The sequence below is a fragment of the Lepus europaeus genome, chromosome 23 (genome assembly GCF_033115175.1).
Source record: "Lepus europaeus isolate LE1 chromosome 23, mLepTim1.pri, whole genome shotgun sequence".
Taxonomy (NCBI): domain Eukaryota; kingdom Metazoa; phylum Chordata; class Mammalia; order Lagomorpha; family Leporidae; genus Lepus; species Lepus europaeus.
In genome coordinates, this window is record NC_084849.1 from 17721120 (window position 1) to 17739356 (window position 18237).

Genomic DNA, 18237 nt, shown 5'->3' on the forward strand with positions numbered 1-18237 from the left:
GTTCTGGAGATTCCAGAGCGTAGGAACCTCAGGCTGCAGCACCGCATGGCATGATGGGAGCGCATACAAGAGGGACAGACCTGACCGCACTGATCCGAAGCCAGGAGCCAGGTGCTTCTCCCGGTCTCCCATGCGGGTGCGGGGCCCAAGCACTTGGGCCATCCTCCACTGCACTCCTGGGCCACAGCAGAGAGCTGGCCTGGAAGAGGGGCAACTGGGACAGAATCCGGCACCCTGACTGGGACTAGAACCCGGTGTGCTGGCACTGCAGGCGGAGGATTAGCCTAGTGAGCAGCGGCGCCGGCCCGACTTTGCCACTTCTTAAAGACTCCACCACCTCCCACCATCGACAGGTGGGCTGAGGGCCAGGCTTGCAGCACAGGAACCTTAGGGGAAGCTCTCAGACCACAGCAAACCCTAGTACCACCCTTGCGTCTGCTGTCCCAGTGGGCATGCGTGCATCTGGCCAGCCAGGATTTTCTGAGCAAGATCACGGAGAGCTCGTGGGATGTGAAACCTCAGTCGTTTGATTGTTTTTTCCAATGGGCAATCAAGGTCAAGAAAGCATTCTCAGGGCTTGTGGGTCCCAAACCGTGGTCATTTTATTTTTGCTTTGGGGCTGATCTTTGCTTAACAAGAACTCAAGTATTTTTGTTTTGGGGTGGAAGGAAGGCTGGCACACCAATTGCCTGCATTTGCTATTTCTTTTCTTTTTAGATATTTATTTATTTGAAAGACAGAGTTACACAGAGAGAAGGAGAGGCAGGGAGGGAGGGAGGGAGAGAGAGAGAGAGGCCTTCCATCCACTGGTTTACTCCCCAGATGGCTGCAACAGCTGGAGTTGCGCCGATCCAAAGCCAGGAGCCAGGCACTCCTTCTAGGTCTCCCACATGGGTGCAGGGGCCCAAGGACTTGGGCCATCTTCTACTGCCCTCCCAGGCCACAGCAGAGAGCTGGATCGGAAGTGGAGCAGCCAGATCTCAAACCCGCCCCCATATGGGATGCTGGCCCTGCAGGTGGCAGCTTTACCCGCTACGCCACAGCGCCGGCCCCACATTTCCTATTCCCTACAGCTTACAATTTCAAAGGTGCACATTTGTCTAGAGTCATCTACGTTTGCAGCCTCCCTCAGAAGTGGCATGGAGGCCCCAGCGTATTCTCCTTTTATCTCCTCTCAGAAAGGACGGCCTAAGAGGCGGTGTTTGGTGCAGTGGTTCCGATGCCGTTTAGGACCCCGCACGCCATGTAGTGGTGCCTGGGCCTAGAGGCCTGCTCCCGACGCCAGCTCCCTGCTGGTGCACCTGGGGAGGCAGCAGATGAAGCCCAGGTGACTGGGTCCCTGTCACCCATCCATGTGGAAGACCTGGATGGAGCTCCTGGCTCCTGGATTCTGCTGGACCCAGCCATGGCTGTTATGGCCATTTGGAGAGTGAACCACTGGACAGATCTCTCACTGTCTGTCTCTTTCTGGACTCTTCCTTTCAAATAAGTAAATAAATAAACAAAGTCTTTTAGAAAGGCAAGAAAAGAAATGACACCCTACAATCAATACTCCAGCCTTGGTTCCAGCAGATGGAGATCTCTCTCTCCCTCTGCCTTCCTTTTTTCTTTTCTTTTCTTTTCTTTTTTTTGACAGGCAGAGTGGACAGTGAGAGAGAGAGAGAGACAGAGAGAAAGGTCTTCCTTTTTTGGTTCACCCTCCAATGGCCGCTGCAGCCGGAGCCACGCCCATCCGAAGCCAGGAGCCAGGTGCTTCTCCTGGTCTCCCATGTGGGTGCAGGGCCCAAGCACTTGGGCCATCCTCCACTGCACTCCTGGGCCACAGCAGAGAGCTGGCCTGGAAGAGGAGCAACTGGGACAGAATCCAGCGCCCCAACCGGGACTAGAACCCGGTGTGCCAGCGCCGCAGGCGGAGGATTAGCCAAGTGAGCCGCGGGCGCTGGCCTCCCTCTGCCTTTCAAATTAATTAACTAAAATTTTGAAAAGAAAGAGAATTAATGCACTAAAATCAAAACAATATCAGTTGGTGCTCAATGAGTGTGCATGGATGCAGTCATTCAGTTTGTGAGCACCAACTGTATGCTGAACAGCACGCAGGGCCCGAGGACCCAGGAGTGAGTGACCCTCGGTCCACGTCCCCAGGGGCCACCCTGCTGATCCGAGGAGACAGATAAGTGAACAGCGCACACCATGGTGTGTGTGGAACCGCAATGGACGGCTGCTCCCTGGCTGGCCCAGCAGGTGGACCTGAGAGGGAGCCCAGAGCCCACCAGGGCGGCCAATGGCCTTGGGCAGAGGGTCCTGGGGCTGGGGAGTGGCTGCTCCCAGGTTTCTGGCTTTTCAGTCCCTCTCTGGGGTGGGGGTGGGGGGGCTCAAGCCTGTGGGACCTCTGGGGAAGCCAAGAACACTTTCACAACGCTGGCCGAAGGCTTTTCCGCATTTTTCCTGAGGGCATGGGTGAGTCAGCTGCTCTGCCTGCGACTGTGACCTTTCCTGGTGGCACTCAGATCCTCCCTGGAGGGTTTAACTGTGCACCCTAGGGACAGCAGTAACACAAAAAGAGACACTGCCCCTGCAGCTCCCCGTCGTCCCTCTTCATCGGAGGGCTGGCTGTAACATCCTTTGCCCGTTTACAAGCTGAATTGTTTGTCTTTTTGTTTTTGAGTTGTAAGACTTCTTTGTGTATTTTGGACACTAGACCTTTTGTTGACAATGAGACTTAGTTTATAGCTTGCAAACGTTTCTTCCGTTCTGTAGGTAGTCTTTTCACTTCCTTGGCGATGTCTGGTGGTTCATGGATTTTTTTTTTTTTTTTTTTTTTTTTTTTTAGATTTATTTATTTGAAAGGCAGAGTTACAGAGAGGCAGGGCGGGGGGTGGTTTAAAGAGAGGTCTTCCATCCGCTGGTTCACTCCTTGGATGGCTGCAACAGCCAGAGCTGCACTGACCCGAAGCCAGCAGCCAGGAGCTTCTTCCGGGTCTCCCACATGGGTGCAGGGGCCCAAGGACTTGAGCCATCTTCTACTGCTTTCCCAGGCCATAGCAGAGACCTGGATCAGAAGTGGAGCAGCTGGGACTTGGACTGGTGCCCATATGGGATGCCAGCACTGCAGACGATGGCTTTACCTTCTGCGCCACAGTATCACAGCGCTGGCCCAGTTCACAGATCTTAACTTTGATGAAACTATTTTTTCTGATGTTGCTTATGCTTGCTACAGGCTAAAGGCAAAGAACCTGTTGCCAAGTCAAATCCAAGGTTATGAAGATTTGCCACTATGTTTTCTTCTGAGAGTTTTATGGTTTTAGCTTGTGTATTTTAGAGTCTCTGGTTTATCTTAAGTTAGTTGTTGTATAAAGTATAAAACAGTGGTCCAACTTTATTTTTTCCATGTGGAAATCTGGTTGTCCCAGCACCGCATGTTGCAGACAGTATTCTTTTCCCGTTGAATGGTTTTGGTGTCATTATCAAAAATAACTCGGCCAACAGTGTCATGGCACAGCAGGTTAAAGTGTCGCCTATGATGCTGGCATCCCATAGGAGCACTGGTTCAAGTCCCGGCTGCTCCACTTCGCATCCCACTCCCTGCTAATGCACCTGGAAAGCAGCTGAAGATGGCCCAAGCACTTGGGCCCCTGCACCCATGTGGGAGAGCCAGATAGAGGTCCAGGCTCTTGGCTTAGGCCCAGTCCCAACCATTGCAGCCATATGGGGAGTGAACCAGGGAATAGAAGACCTCTCTCTCTCTCTCTCTTGCTCTCTTCCTCTAAGTAATTCTGCCTTTCAAATAAATAAAATAAATCTTTCAAAATAATAAATTGGCCAAGATGTGTGAGTTGATTTTTGGATTCTTAATTCAGTTGCATTGGTCCATCTGTCTATCTTTATGTCAGAACCATACTCTTTTGTTTACTGAAGCTTTGTAGAAAGATTTGAAAATGGGGAGTCAGAGTCCTCCAATTTTGCTCTTATTGTTAAAGATTGTTTGGCTATTTGGAGTCTCTTGCAATTTTGTATGAATCTGGTATATTGCTTTGAGCAGTAGGGCCATGTTAATAATAGCACGTCTTCCCATCCATGAACATAGTATGTCTTTCTGCTTATTTAAGTATTCTTTCATCTTGTTAAGCATTGCTTTGTAGTTCTCAGTGCACAGGTCTTTCACCTCCTTGGTTAAATGTACTCCTACATATTTTTTACTTGTATCTTTGGGTTGCTGTTGTAAATGGACTTGTTTTCTTAATTTTCTTTTTACGCTGTTTATTGTCTGGGTACAGAAAGATAACTGCTTGCATGTTGTTCTTGTGTCTGAAGACTTCACTTAATTTATTAATTTTTTATAAGGTTATCTACTATTCCATTTCCATGGACATCTTGAAGTGCCTTAGTATTGGCACTTTTTAAAAAAAATATTTATTTATTTATTTATTTGAAAGGCAGAGCTATAGAGAGGCAGAGGCAGAGAGAGAGAGAGAGAGAGAGAGAGAGAGAGAGAAAGAGAGAGAGAGGTCTTCCATCTGCTGGTTCACTCCCCAGTTGGCTGCAACGGCTGGAGTTGTGCTGATTCAAAACCAGGAGCCAGGAGCTTCTTCTGGGTCTCCCACACGGGTGCAGGGGCCCAAGCACTTGGGCCATCTTCTACTGCTTTCCCAGGCCACAGCAGGGAGCTGGATCAGAAGTGGAGCAGTTGGGACTCCAACCGGCGCCCATATGGGATGCAGGCACTGCAGGTGGTGGCTTTACCCACTACGCCACAGCGCTGGCCCCACTTAATTTATTTTTCACCTGAAGTCATTTTATGTGTGTGTGTGTGTTCTTTGGGATTTTCTGTACAGATAGGATCATCTCATCCACAAGTAGAGACGGCTTTGCTTCTTCCTTTCCAATTTGGATGCCGTTTAATCCTTTGTTGTCTATTACTCTGGCTGGAACTTGCAGTACAACACTGAAGGCGAGCATTCCCGTCTTGTTCCTGGTCTTAGGAGGAAAGCTATCAGGCTCTCATCAGTGAGCAGGGTCGCTGTAGGTTTTTTATAAATGCACCTTATTATGCGGCCGTTCCCTTCGCTTCCTGGTTTTCTGAATGTTTCTGTCTCCAGGGGTTGTTGGGTGTTGCCAAATACTTTCTTGGTGTTTGTAGAGATGATCATGCAAACTTGATGACCACGAAACAAAAGCACGTTCTGACCCTGTGTCATTACCTAGAAAATGCCCTCGCCAGCATTTCAGCAGAATCTGCTGCCCAGAGCGTGGGTCACGCGATTCCGGGAAATCCTGCAGAACACTGTGTTGAAATTCAGAGAAGGGGCCAGCGCGGTGGCACAGCAGGCAAAACTGCGGGCTGTGACGCTGGTCTCCTGCATGGGTGCCGCCTTGATTCCCGGCTGCTCCACTTCTGATCCAGCTCCCTGCTCATGCACCCGGGAAAGCAGAGGAAGGTGGCCCAAGTGCTTGGGTCCCTCTGCCCATGTGGGAGTGTGGGAGACCTGAAAGAAAGAAGCTCCTGGCTTCAGCCTGGCCATGGTGGCCATTTGGGGAGTGAATCAGTGGATGCAAGATCCATCTCTCTCTCTCTCAATCTGCCTTTAAAATATACAAAATAAAACTTTATTAAAAAGACATGAAGGGCTGGTGCTGTGGTGCAGTGGGTAAAAGCCCTGGCCTGCAGTGCCGGCATCCCATATGGGTGCTGATTTGTGTCCTGGCTGCTCCTCTTCTGATCTAACTCTCTGCTATGGCCTGGGAAAGCAGTAGAAGATGGCCCAAGTCCTTTGGTCCCTGCACCTATGTGGGAGACCCGGAAGAAGCTCCTGGCTCCTGGCTTTGGATCAGCTCAGCTCTGGCCATTACAGTCATTTGGGGAGTGAACCAGCAGATGGAAGACCTCTTTCTCTCTCTTTGGCTCTATCTCTCTCTCTAACTGTATTTCAAATAAATAAAATATTTTTTTTTTAAAAAAAAGACATTAAACAAGATAAGGCCATTTAGATCCCTGGCTAATCTGCTTGAGCTTTGTGGTTCTGCTTTTTAAAGTTTCTGGCAAAATTGGTTCAGAAATTTCAAGAAAAATTTGGGTCTCTCTCTCTCTTAAGATTTATTTATTTATTTATTTGAAAGACAGAGTTACAGAGAGATGTAGATTCAGAGAGGGAAAGAGAGAGATCTTCCATCCACTGGTTCACTCCCCAAATGGCCGCAATGGCTAGAGCAGACTAATCTGAAGCCAGGAACCAGGAGCTTCTTCCAGGTCCCTCACATGGGTGCAGGGGTCCAAGGACTTGGGTCATCTTCTACTGCTTTCCCAGGCCACAGCAGAGAGCTGGATCGGAAGAAGAGTAGCCAGAACTCAAACCAGTGCCCCGTATGGGATGCCAGCAGAGGCTTAGCCTACTATGCCACAGTGCTGGCCCCCTCATTTTCTTTAATGTTTATTTTTAAGTAACACACACTGGGGTGAGCATTGAGTCCAGCAGTGGAGATGTGGTTGGGATACCGGTTTCCCTTCTCAGAATAGCTGGGTTCAGTACCCGGCTCCAGCTACTGATTTCAGCCTCTTGCTAATGCAGACACTTGGAAGCAGTGATGGTGGCTCAGATCACTCGCCCCTGCCACCTGTGTGGGCCACCTGGGTTGAGTTTCCAACTCTTGGCCTTGGCCCAGCCTGGCCCTGGCTGTTGTGAGCATTTGGATAGTGAACCAGGGGATGGGCGTGCTTTCTCTCTCTCTCTCTCTCTAATAAATAAAAATTTTAAATCTTGTTTATATTTGTGGGGTACCAGTGATGTTTCTGTACGTGTATATTCTGTGTAATGTCCAACCAGGGTGAACATATCTAACTCCTCACACATTTAACACTTTTTTATGGTGAGAACATTCAGAACTCTTTCTTCTAGGTTTTTTTTGTTGTTGTTGTTGTTGTTTAAACATAAATACATAGTACATTAACATTGGCTATGGTTGCTCTGTAGTGTGCAATAGGACCCCACGATTTCTTACTTATATGTAACTATAACTTAGGTTTCTTTCCTTTTTTTTTTTTTTTTTAAGGCAGAGAGAATCTTCCCATTCTCTGGATCACTCTCCAAATGCCCATATCCAGGGCTGGGCCAGACTGAAGCCAGGGGCCCAGAACTCCATCCCCATCTCCTGTGTGGGTGGCAGGGGCCCAGGTATTTGAGCTATCACCTGCTGCCTCCCGGACCATGTACTGGCAGGCAGCTGGACCTGAGGCAGAGGAGCTGGGGCTGGAACCAGGCACTCCAATGTGGGATGCAGGTGTCCCAGTGGTCACTTTAACCGCCATCCCTAACTTAGTTTCTCAAAACCTATTTGCATGGAGTGGCTGTTTAGCCTAGCAGTTAAATGCATGCCTGGTCCCAGCTCCAGCCGCTAACTCCGGTTCCCCACCAGTGCAGACCCTGGCAGGCAACAGTGACAGCTCAAGTAATGGGGTTCTGCCACCCATATGGGGGACCTGTGTTGAGTTCCTGGCCCTGGCCAGGCTCTGGCTGTTCGAGGCATTTTGGGGAGTAAACCAGCAGGTAGGGGCTCTCTGTCATCTCCCTGTCTCTCTTATTCTGTCTCTGTGCCTTGCAAATTAAAAAACTTAAAAAATAAACAGTACATCCTTCGAAAAGCACGCTCCTCACTCACAGACAGAGTCAGTGGGGCAGAACGAGGTGTGCACTGGAGATCAGAGGATCTGAATTCACCGTGTGAGCCTGGAGGAGAGCAGCCCTGCCCTGGCCTCGCTGAGCTCCTGCACTGGCTTGCCTTGCGGTGAGCCCTGGGCTGGGTGCACACGGAGCAGTAAGGCAGGGCTCCCTCCCTCCTGCCGCACTAATGCCGTGATCCTGATGCTGCAGTGAGGATGGTGATGGTGACAAAGACGGTGACTGATGCGCCATCCCGCCTGTTTCTAAGGTGGAATCCAGGCCTCCCCAGAATCCTCCGGGGCGCTGGTGCCAGGACTCCCTTTCCGGCACCAGCATCACAGATGCTCAGGTGCTGCCGTGTTTGCCTGGAACCCGCACGGTCGTCCTGGTGACTTCAAGTCCCCGGCAGGTGAAGTGGTGAGACAATGCCATGTCCACAGGGGCTACACAGCATGCTTTAGGGAATAATGACAAAGGGAAAAAAAAAAAAGAGTCGGTATATGTTCTGTGCAGACACAACTATTTTTCTTGTTCTGAATTTTTCCAGCCGCAGGGGCCAGCTGGGTGGTTACGTCTTGAAACCATCCCAGTTTATTGGAGCTGGAATTTACGTAGCATACGATCCACTCACTTCAAGTACAAGTCAGCGTTTTGCAGATATTCACACACTTGTGTAACTATCCCCACCGTCGCTTCTGGAACATTCTCTCCCCCAAGACAAACCCTGTAATTTTTTAAAAGATTTTATTTATTTATTTGAGATGCAGAATTAGAGAGGGAGAGAGGGAGAGAGGGAGGAAGAGAGGGAGAGGGAGATCTTCTATCCACTGGTTCACTCCCAAATGGCTGCAATGGCTGGAGCTGGCTGATCAGAAACCAGGAACCAGGAGCTTCTTCTGGGTCTCCCACGTGGGTGCAGGGCCACCTTCTACTGCTTTCCCAGGCCACAGCAGAGAGCTGGATCAGAAGAGGAGCAGCCAGGACTAGAACCGGTGCCCTTATGGGATGCTGGCAGAGGATTAACCTGCTGCACCACAGCTCTGGTCCTCTAGAAACCCTGTACTCTTTAGCCAGCATTCCCATCCCACTGAGGCTCACAACCACAGATCTTTCTGTCTCTCTGAGTTTGCTTATTCTGGATGTTTCATATATAGGGGAATCATATGATCTTCTCTTACCTAGCATGTGTTTTTTTGTTTGTTTGTTTGTTTTTAGTTAATTTATTTGAAAGGCAGAATTACAGTGAGGGAGGCAGAAACAGAGAGAGAGAGATCTTTCATTCGCTGGTTCACGCCCCAGATGGCTGCAATGGCCAGGGGCCCAGGCACTTGAGCCGTCTTCTGCTGCTTTCCCAGGTGCATTAGCAGGGAGCTGGATCAGAAGTGGAGCAGCTGGGACTCGAACTGACGCCCATATGGGATGCTGGCATTGTAAGCAGCTGGCTTTACCCGCTACACCACAGTGCTGGCCTCAGCATGCTTTCTTTTTAAAGATTTGTTTATTTATTGGAGCTGCAGAAAGAAAGATAGCTACTGTGTGTGTGTGTGTGTGTGTGTTCACTCCCCAAATGCTGGGTCTGGGCTTAGGCTGAAGCCAGAAACCCGGAGCTCAACCCGGGTCCCCAGCATAGGTGGCAGGAACCCAACGACTTGAGCCTTGACTGCTGACTCCCGGGGTCCAGGACATCAGAAAGCAGGAGTCGGGAGCCAGGCAGAGCTGGGCAAGGAACCCAGGCACGTGGATAGGGGGTCCAGGTGTCCCCTGTAGGCTAAGTGCCCAATCCTTAGCATGATGATCTTCTTCTTTTTTTTATGTTTTCTTTTTTTAATAGAAAGCTTTTATTTAATAAATATAAATTTCATAAGTACAACTTTTGGATTGTAGCGGTTCTTCCTCCCACCCTCCCACCCCCACTCCCGTCCCACCTCCTACTCCTTCTCCCATTCCATTCTTTTTTAAGATTCATTTTTAATTATCTTTATATATAGAAGATCAACTTAGTATATACTAAGTAAAGATTTCAACAGTTTTCACCCACACAGACATGCAAAGTATAAAGTACTGTTTGAAGGCAAGTTTTACCATTAATTTTCATAGTACAACACATAAGGACAGAGGTCCAACATGGGGATCAAGTGCACAGTGACTCCTGTTGTTGATTTAACAATTGACACTCTTATTTATGACGTCAGTGATCACCCAAGGCTCTTGGCATGAGCTACCAAGGCTATGGAAGCCTCTTGAGTCCACAAACTCCATCATTATTTAGACAGGGCCGTAATCAAAGTGGAAGTTCTCTCCTCCCTTCAGAAAAAGGTACCTCCTTCTTTGATGGCCCCTTCTTTCCACTGGGGTCTCACTCCCAGAGATCTTTCATGTAGGTCATTTTTGCCACAGTGTCTTGGCTTTCCATGCCTGAAATGCTCTCCTGGGCTTTTTTGCCCAATCCGAAGAGCATGAGATTCTCGAAGCTCATCCACAGTGCAGCATGGCGGCACACCTCCAACCTTTCCCTGGTGGAATAACAATCCCTTTGGAGGAAGCATCGCTTGGTTTACCTGCTCATTCATTCATTTGCTAACGGGGCTTTGGGCTGCTTCCAGCTTTCGGCATCCTGCTGAACAGCCGTGTGCCCACTTCATCTCGGCGAGTTTGCACTCCAGTGCGCACACGCGCACGTGCCTGGCATTGAGCGTGTGCGCATTGACCCTCTGCTGGGTTCCATGCTGCTATCGTGGGGTGCCTGAGAGATTGGTTTCTGCATTTATGGAGGCTGGGCGGTCTCAGCCCCAGGGCTCTGTATCTGGTGGGTGCCTTCTTGCTGCGTCAGCCTGCGATGCATGGAGGGAGGCCCAGAGAACACTTGCTAGCGGGCAAGAGGGGACTGAACTGGCTTTTATAGGAAACCCAGTCCTGCAACAGCAAACCCGCTCCCAGGAGAATCCCCCTGCCATCTGCCCTCTGCCCTCTGCCCTCTGCCCTCAGCAAGTCCTGACCTCTGTAAAATCCTGCCTTGGGAACCGCGTTTCTGATATGGTGTGAACAGGATTTGCCTCTCCAAACACGTGGACATGTTCACACCCCAGTGTCTTCTGTGTCTTAGGTTAACGATTGATGGCTTAGGAGGGAGGCTTGATCCAAATGTGGCGTCTGGGAGTGGGGGCCTTGGGGAAGGGCTGGTATTGGATCCCATTGCTGGGATGGAGCCCTGTGATCCGGTCACGAGGGTGGATGCACCCCTCTGGGTTCTGCCCCTGGGTCACCTCGTGGGCCCCCTGCCCGTGGCGCCCTCATGGGCTGCCAGACCGATGGGGCTGCCCCATCATGCCCTGTGCAGGAACAAATCTCCTTCCTGGGAAACCCCTCTTGGGCATTCTGGTGACGGTAACGAGAAGTGACCAACACAGTTCCCGAGACGTGAATTTGGGGGGCACAGTCACACCATAGCAGAGACCTAAAGGAGAGGCAGGGAACTGGGGTGCAGAGGAGCCCAGGCCATGCCCAGGGCTGCAGAGCACGGTGTGGGCAGAGCCGGGAGAAGCACCCACCCCTCTCCAGCCTCTGTCCAGGGCTCAGATACGCCAGACCCCAGTGCCCCTCGCCCCCAGCCTCAGGCGCCCCCTCACCCACCCCTCTCTTTCTCTTTACAGATCTGAATGGTCTTGCTTGTTCTTCTGTCTTGTCTGATTTTCTCCTGCCTGACCGCTTCCTGGTTAAAAATCTGGAGGAAAATGACGGACTCCAAGCCAGTTGCCAGCGGCCACTCGGACGTGACCTTCATCCTGAACCAGGAGCCCCTTCCAGCCACAGACGGCTCAGGGGAGCCCCCGAAGGCAAATGGCAACCACAGCTGTGTGCCCGAGGCCGCCAGCCAGGCCAAGCCGGCCTCCCACCGTCGGCAGAGAAACTCCCTCCCAGCCTCGCGGCACAAGTCCCCCAAGACCCCTCCTTCTCCCAACAACTCATCACCCTCCCCAGAACTGCAGGAAGACAAGATGGGGACCCAAGACGCGGGGGCCCCTGATGCCAATGGCCTGCCCGGCCCAGCCCGGCTCCAGGACCTGCCAGCCAGCACCCCCTCCCGGGAGGAGGAGAAGCAGGAACACATCAGGAGGCAGCTGATGACCAACTTCATCCTGGGCTCCTTTGACGACAATTCCTCCGACGAGGACCCGGGCACTGCTGCGTTCCGGGAGTCCTCACGGAAGGGCAGCCGGGCCAGCCTGGGCACCCTGGCCCCAGAGGCTGAGACCCACGTCCCCACGATGAGGTAAGGCACCCTCCTCCTTGTTCCTGGGGCGGGGTGTGCACCCTCCCGCTCCCACCTCCCCCCACCCCCATCAGTCAAGCCACCTGCAGAACCAGAGCCCTTCCATCTCGGCATCATTTATTGAGCACCTACTGTGTACAGGACCACCTGCCGGGAAGCTGGTTTTCTGGAAAAACCTCAGTCTCATGGGGGAAGACGGCCTGGTGTGTAACTTGTTGTAACTGCAGCCGGATGAGCTAAGGTGGCCAGAGCTACCGTGATAATGGGAGCTGGGAGGGAGGGAGGGGCAGTTCTGCCTGCCTCCTGAAGAGACCCTCACTCACTCACTCATTCATTCATTCATTCAGGACGTAACAAGGGAGCAGCACCCCTTCCCCTGGCAGTGCCTAAAAAGCAGAGACCCCAATACTATAGCCTCTCCATTAATTTGGTTTTGGGAACTGAACACCTGTGGGTTCATCACAGCTGGGGCGAGCCAAGGTGCAGCCGATGGCTTTGTCTTTTTTTATTTTTATTTTCTGTTATCCACCTTCCCCTCCGTTCTCCACAAGTGAAGTGTGGGAAACTGCAGTTCTGGGGAGAAAACGTGGGATGTTCAAGAGAGAGGAAGTGAGCCTGCCAGACAACTCCCCGCTCCTTCCCCCACCCCGTCCTCCCAGTCTGGCCTCTGCCCTGGGCCAGGTCTCCTGTTAAACAACCCCCTGCCCCCACCCTCAAACATGAGAAGACCTGGGTGAACTCTTCCACCTGCACCCATGTTACCCGGGAGCTTGATTTTGATGTAGAGTGGCTGGCAGGGGAACCTGAGAAGAGGAACAAGCAAGTGTTCCCAGGACTGACCCCCTGCAGACTGTGCAGTTTCTAGAAAGGTGAAGGGGCCCGCGTGGTGGCACAGTGGGCTATATTGCTGCTTGTGGGGTCTGCTTCCCAGGTGATCACTTGTTCGAGTCCCAGCTGCTCTGCTTCTGATCTGGCTCCCTGCTAATGTGCCTGGGAAGGCAGCAGAGGATGGCCCAGGTACTTAGATCCTTGCCACCCATGTAGGAGACCCAGATGGAGTTCTGGGCTCCTGAATTCAGCCTGGCCCAGCCCTGGCCATTGCAGCTGTGTGGGGAGTAAAACAGCAGATGGAAGATCTCTCTCTCTCTCTCTTTCTGTTGCTCTTTTTTTTTTTTTTTAAGATTTATTTTATCTATTTGAAAGAGTTACAGACAGAGGTAGAGAGAGAGGTCTTCAATCTGCTAGTTCATTCCCCAGATGGTCACAATGGCCGGAGCTGCGCTGATCAGAAGCCAGGAGCCAGGAGCTACCTCCGGGTCTCCCACGCAGGTGCAGGGGCCCAAGGACTTGGGCCATCTTCTACTGCTTTCCCAGGCCATAGCAGAGAGCTGGATCAGAAGTGGAGCAGCCGGAACTCCAACCGGCACCCGTATGGGATGCTGGTGCTTCAGGCCAGAGCTTTAACCCGCTGCACCACAGCGCTGGCCTCTGCTCTTTCTAATAAATATTTAAAAACAATAGAAAGATGAAAAGGAAGACAGGATTTCAGAGTTTGGTACAAAGAGCATAACCTTTGGCATTGGGCAGATGTGGGTTCAGTCCTTGGGTTCAGCCTCCTACAATGTGACCTGGGCATGATGCTTCCCCTCTCCCAGCCTCAGTCCTTCTCCTGAAAAATATGGAAGGGATTAAGTGTGATCAATGTTTGTAAAGGATGTAGAGTGTGGTACACAGTAGGAGCATATGTTTGTAAAGATGCAGAGTCTGGTACACAGCAGGTGCATAGAGAGCAGTAGCTTCTCGCCAGTTCCTTGCAGCCTCCCCATCCAGCAACTGCATCGCTCCCCCACCCTCCTCCCTGCAGTTTATAAAAATTATCCATTTACACACGATCACAAGGGCACGAGCCTGGCAGAGGATCCCCCATGTTATGGATGAGAAAAGCTGAGCCTCAGGGAGGTGAAGTCTCTTTCCCAGCTGCTGGAGCTGGGACGCAGCAGAGCTGAGGCCTGAGGCCGGGGCTGTCGGGCTGCGTAGCCCATGTTCTTGCTGCGTGCCAGCGTGCTCTCCTGGTGGTCTCCAACATTCTCTCCCCTCCAAGCGCCCTTCTTCCCCTCAGTGTGGCAGGGTCAGCGGGGACCAGGGGAAAGAGCTGAGCGTCCGTGGTTGCATGAGGAGTAGATTTCCAAGGGCTGCCGGGCAGATCTGAGGAAGCCGGAGGACCGGGGTCAGGCACTGGTCGTGAGGGCCCCGATGGGAAACAAGACAGGGGTGGCTGCTGCTTCCAGGGGAGCCTGTGTCGCAGCCAGGACATGGGACCTGCACAAAGAGGCAGGTGTGCAGGTCTGATCGTCTCCAAATGTGTCCAGTGCCAGGTGCAGGGAACAGCCCAGGGGCTCTAGTTCAGAACCATGTGGTTGGGTCAGGGAGGAGCTCTCAGACCAGGCAACTTTCTTTCTTTCTTTCTTTGTTCCTTTCTTTCTTTCTTTCTTTGACAGGCATAATTAGACAGAGAGAGAGAGAGAGAGAGAGAGAGAGAGAAAGGTCTTCCTTTTTCTGTTGGTTCACCCCCCCAAGTGGCTGCTATGGCCAGCGCGTTGCGGCCGGCGTGTTGCGCCAATCCGAAGCCAGGAGCCAAGTGCTTCCTCCTGGTCTCCCATGCGGGTGCAGGGCCCAAGCACTTGGGCCATCCTCCACTGCCCTCCCGGGCCACAGCAGAGAGCTGGACTGGAAGAGGAGCAGCCAGGACAGAATCCGGCACCCCAACCGGGACTAGAACCTGGGGTGCCGGTGCTGCAGGCGGAGGATTAACCTAGTGAGCTGCAGCGCCGGTCAAGACCAGGCAACTTTCTAGACCAGAGTGGTTCAGCAGAGCTTCCTGCCATGATGGAATGTTCTAGAACTGCGCTGTCTAGTCTGGTGGCCACTAGTCTCAGGTGCGCAGGGCGGAGGAGGTTGGTGTTCCAGGAAGAAAAGGGAAGTTACTTTCCTGAAAGGGTCAAGACAGTAGGGGACTTCAACCCCTTCAGCTTGGTTGCCGCCAGTCTCTGTTTTTTGAAAGCTGGTTTCAAAGTTCAGTGTGATTATGTGGCTCTTAGCGTGAGTGTTGCCATCTTGATTTTATGGATCTTAGTATGAAAGGTGCCATCTTGATTTTGCAGATCTTAGCGTGAGTGGTGCCATCTTTGATTTTGCGGATCTTAGCGTGAGTGGCGCCATCTTTGATTTTGCGGATCTTAGCGTGAGTGGCGGGTCTGCTGAGGCCTAGAACAGGAGAAGCTCAGTCTAAAACAATGGCCTCCCCCAGATTTAACAGCAGGGTGGGCACAATGGCCAGCCGGTGGCCTGAAACAGCTGGAGGGTTGAGGAAGTAAAGCCTGACCCATGGAGGCAAAACCAGGGGCCGGTGTTGTGGCACAGGAGCTTAAGCCACTGCCTGCGATGTTGGAGTCCTGGCTGCTCCACTTGTGATCTAGCTTCCTGTTAACATGCGTGGGAAGGTAGCAGAAGATGATTCAAGTACTTGGGTCCCTGCCACCCTGTGGGAGACCCGGATGGAGCGGGCTTGGTGGTTGTAGCCATTTGGGGGGTGAACCAATGGAAGGAAGATCAATCAATCAATCTCTCTCTCTCTCTCTCTCTCTATTGAAGGAAGGAAGGAAGGAAGGGAGGAAGGGAGGAAGGAAGGAAGGAAGGAAGGAAGGAAGGAAGGAAGGAAGGAAGGAAGGAAAGTAGTCAAACATATTGAACAGGAGTCACTGTCAGTGGAAACCAGGAAGCTCCTGTTTTGGGGAATATTATATTTTTCCTGAGAAGCTGCTAGGTAGGCTGTACCCTTGGACAGGCCTCCTAACCTTCCGAGGCCCCATTGCTGCAAGGTTCAAGGTCTAGGCCAAGTCCTTCCAGGCCTGGTCTCACCTTTCCCTGTTAGGAAGACAGAAAGCCAAGGCCTGGGAGAAGCCTGGATGTTGATTGCAGGGCTTTGTGCGCACAGCAGACAGGTGGCCGTGCCAGCGACTCTGCCGCCAGCAATTCCTCTGCAGGCCCCCAGGGAGCCCCTTGACCTCTGTCCTGCCCTGGAAGGCCACCTCCCACATCAGCCTCTTCCTGCCGGCTACTAGCTGGGAGCCCGGCCGGGCCTGCGTGGAGTGCGCATGTGTGTGTTTGTGGCTTGCGGGGGAGGGAGCTCTGTGGGATGCCGACCTGAGTGAGGACTTCTTCCTGCGGCCTCCCAGGACGCCCCCGGCTCCTCCCCATCCTGTCCCCAGCCTTTGCTCTGTTGCTGGGCCCTGTGAACCAACCGTTCTTTCTCTCACTCGCCCCCTAGGCCTCCCTACACAGACATGCCTTGGGCTCAGAGGGACCCCAGGCTTGGTTGGATGCTCTGCAGTCGCTGGCTTGAGATTCCTAATGATTTTTGAACAAGGGGCTTCACATTTTTACTTTGTACCGGACCCTGACAACGTTGCGCTGAATGCTGTCACCTCCTCCCAGGCCCCCTGCCTGCCCCCAGTGTCAGTCCTTCTGATTTGTTGTCTTTGTGGCACTTTGATTTCTTCCATTGCTTCCTTGGGTGGAGCTTTGCTCCCTGACCTGGACTTTATTTTATTTATTTGAAAGGTAGAGACAGAGACAGAGACAGAGAGAGAGAGGTCTTCCATCCGATGGTTCACTCCCCAGATGACTGCAACAGTTGGAGCTGGGCTGATCTGAAACTAGGAGCCAGGAGCTTCTTCTGGGTCTCCCACATGGGTGCAGGGGTCCAAAGACTTGGGCCACCTTCAACTGCTTCCCCAGGCCACAAGCAGGGAGCTGGATGGGAATTGGAGCAGCTGAGACTCAAACCGGTGCCCATAGGGGATGCTGGCGCTGCAGGCCAGGGCTTTAACCCAGTGCGCCACAGCATCAGCTCCTGCCCTGGACTTTAAGCTCCACAAAGGCACAGCCGTCCTGATGGTGGCCTGTTTCCCCCTGCTGCCTTGCCTAGGGCTGGTTCATGGTAGGCTTTGAAGGGCTACTGACCAGGTGCACGGATGAAGTGAGCCACGCAAATCTGCCAAAGTCAGGATTCTGCATTGCAAGAGCGTGCGAAGCACTGGATGGGTGAGGGCAGGAATGGGGGGGGGGTGCATGGATGGATGGAGATAGGGCAGGTGGCTTGTTGTCGCTCTGTAGCACACTTCTTGTTTCTATAAAATTCTTTTTGCGAGTATCTTGTAGCTTTGTAGACTAGGTCTGGAGTCTGGTTTTGAATTCTCCTTCTGTCTTTAAAATGGTTCTGCTCGCTCACCCTTCCTCTCCTTTTCCCACCCGCCAAGGGCTGGTAAGCAATTTCTATCCAACGACCTGGTGCTGTGTGTTCAGGCCTCTCCTCTGGTCTCCTGCCCCTGGGATTCCTCTCAGGGCGGGGGCTGGGACTCAGCCTTTCCTTAGAGTTGGAAACAGCTCCCGAGGGTTGGCAGTCCCAGGATGGGGCGAAATACCAGCACCCACCCTCAGAAACCACAGCGATTTCAAAAGCCCGCTGCTGGGCAGGAGTCCGTTTTGCTGAGCACGTGGCTGGGTGGCTGGTGCCTCGTGGCGGAGGGAACACTGCCAGGCTCAGAGCCGCCTCTGACCTGCTTGCTCCCCTCCTGGGGCCGCCCCAGGGCTGCCCACGTGTGTTGGATGGATAGGGGCAGGCTCAGGCTCATTCAGCAACGGTCTGGGGGTTTAAAGTTATGAAACTGAAGTTCACGATGAATTGGCAGTGAACTCGCTAAGCAGCAAGATAGACCAGCAATCGATACATAGTTACGGATAGTCTTTATCCCATTTTGCATGAATATTCATGACTTCCGTGGCTAAAATGTGACGTGATCACGTAGCACGTAAAGTTTAACCTGCCTAAAACTAAGTAAATAAATAAAATTCCAAATTCCGAAGCCCTTCGGGCCCTGGAAGTCTCAGAGAAGGGTCTGTGGAGTGTATGTGATGTGTTTGGGACAGCAAACCCCCAAAGTGCTTGTGCTTTGTAACTGTTCAATGCATGGGTGTGTGTCTCCATGTGTAACTAACACATTAAAAAAAAGTGTCTCCAAATCACGAATGATCGTTTTCTTCTGTGATATGATTGTGACTGAAATTCTCTTCTGCATTTTCTACTCATTTTTATAATCTGTCCTAACAGCGCCTAATAATAAAATAGTATAAAAGCGACTGGAGGAAACACCGAACTCATTGTCTCCTTTCCCAGATAAGAAACTGAAACCTAGAGAGCTTTGAGGTCCCCAGCAAAGGAATCACAGGGGCCCAGAGCACCATTCGAACCCAGGC

At 52.0% G+C, this 18237-nt stretch overlaps 1 protein-coding gene across 3 annotated transcripts in view; it reads left to right on the top strand.

Moving 5' to 3' along the window:
- The window catches only part of ACACB (acetyl-CoA carboxylase beta), a 125553-nt gene that overhangs the window by 15546 nt on the left and 91770 nt on the right, over nucleotides 1–18237 (top strand). For all 3 annotated transcript variants that reach the window (XM_062182599.1, XM_062182597.1, XM_062182598.1), the window contains exon 2: nucleotides 11303–11922. In XM_062182599.1, the coding sequence (XP_062038583.1) occupies nucleotides 11309–11922 (614 nt within the window). In that variant the 5' untranslated portion in view covers nucleotides 11303–11308. The remainder of the gene's footprint in view (nucleotides 1–11302; nucleotides 11923–18237) is intronic.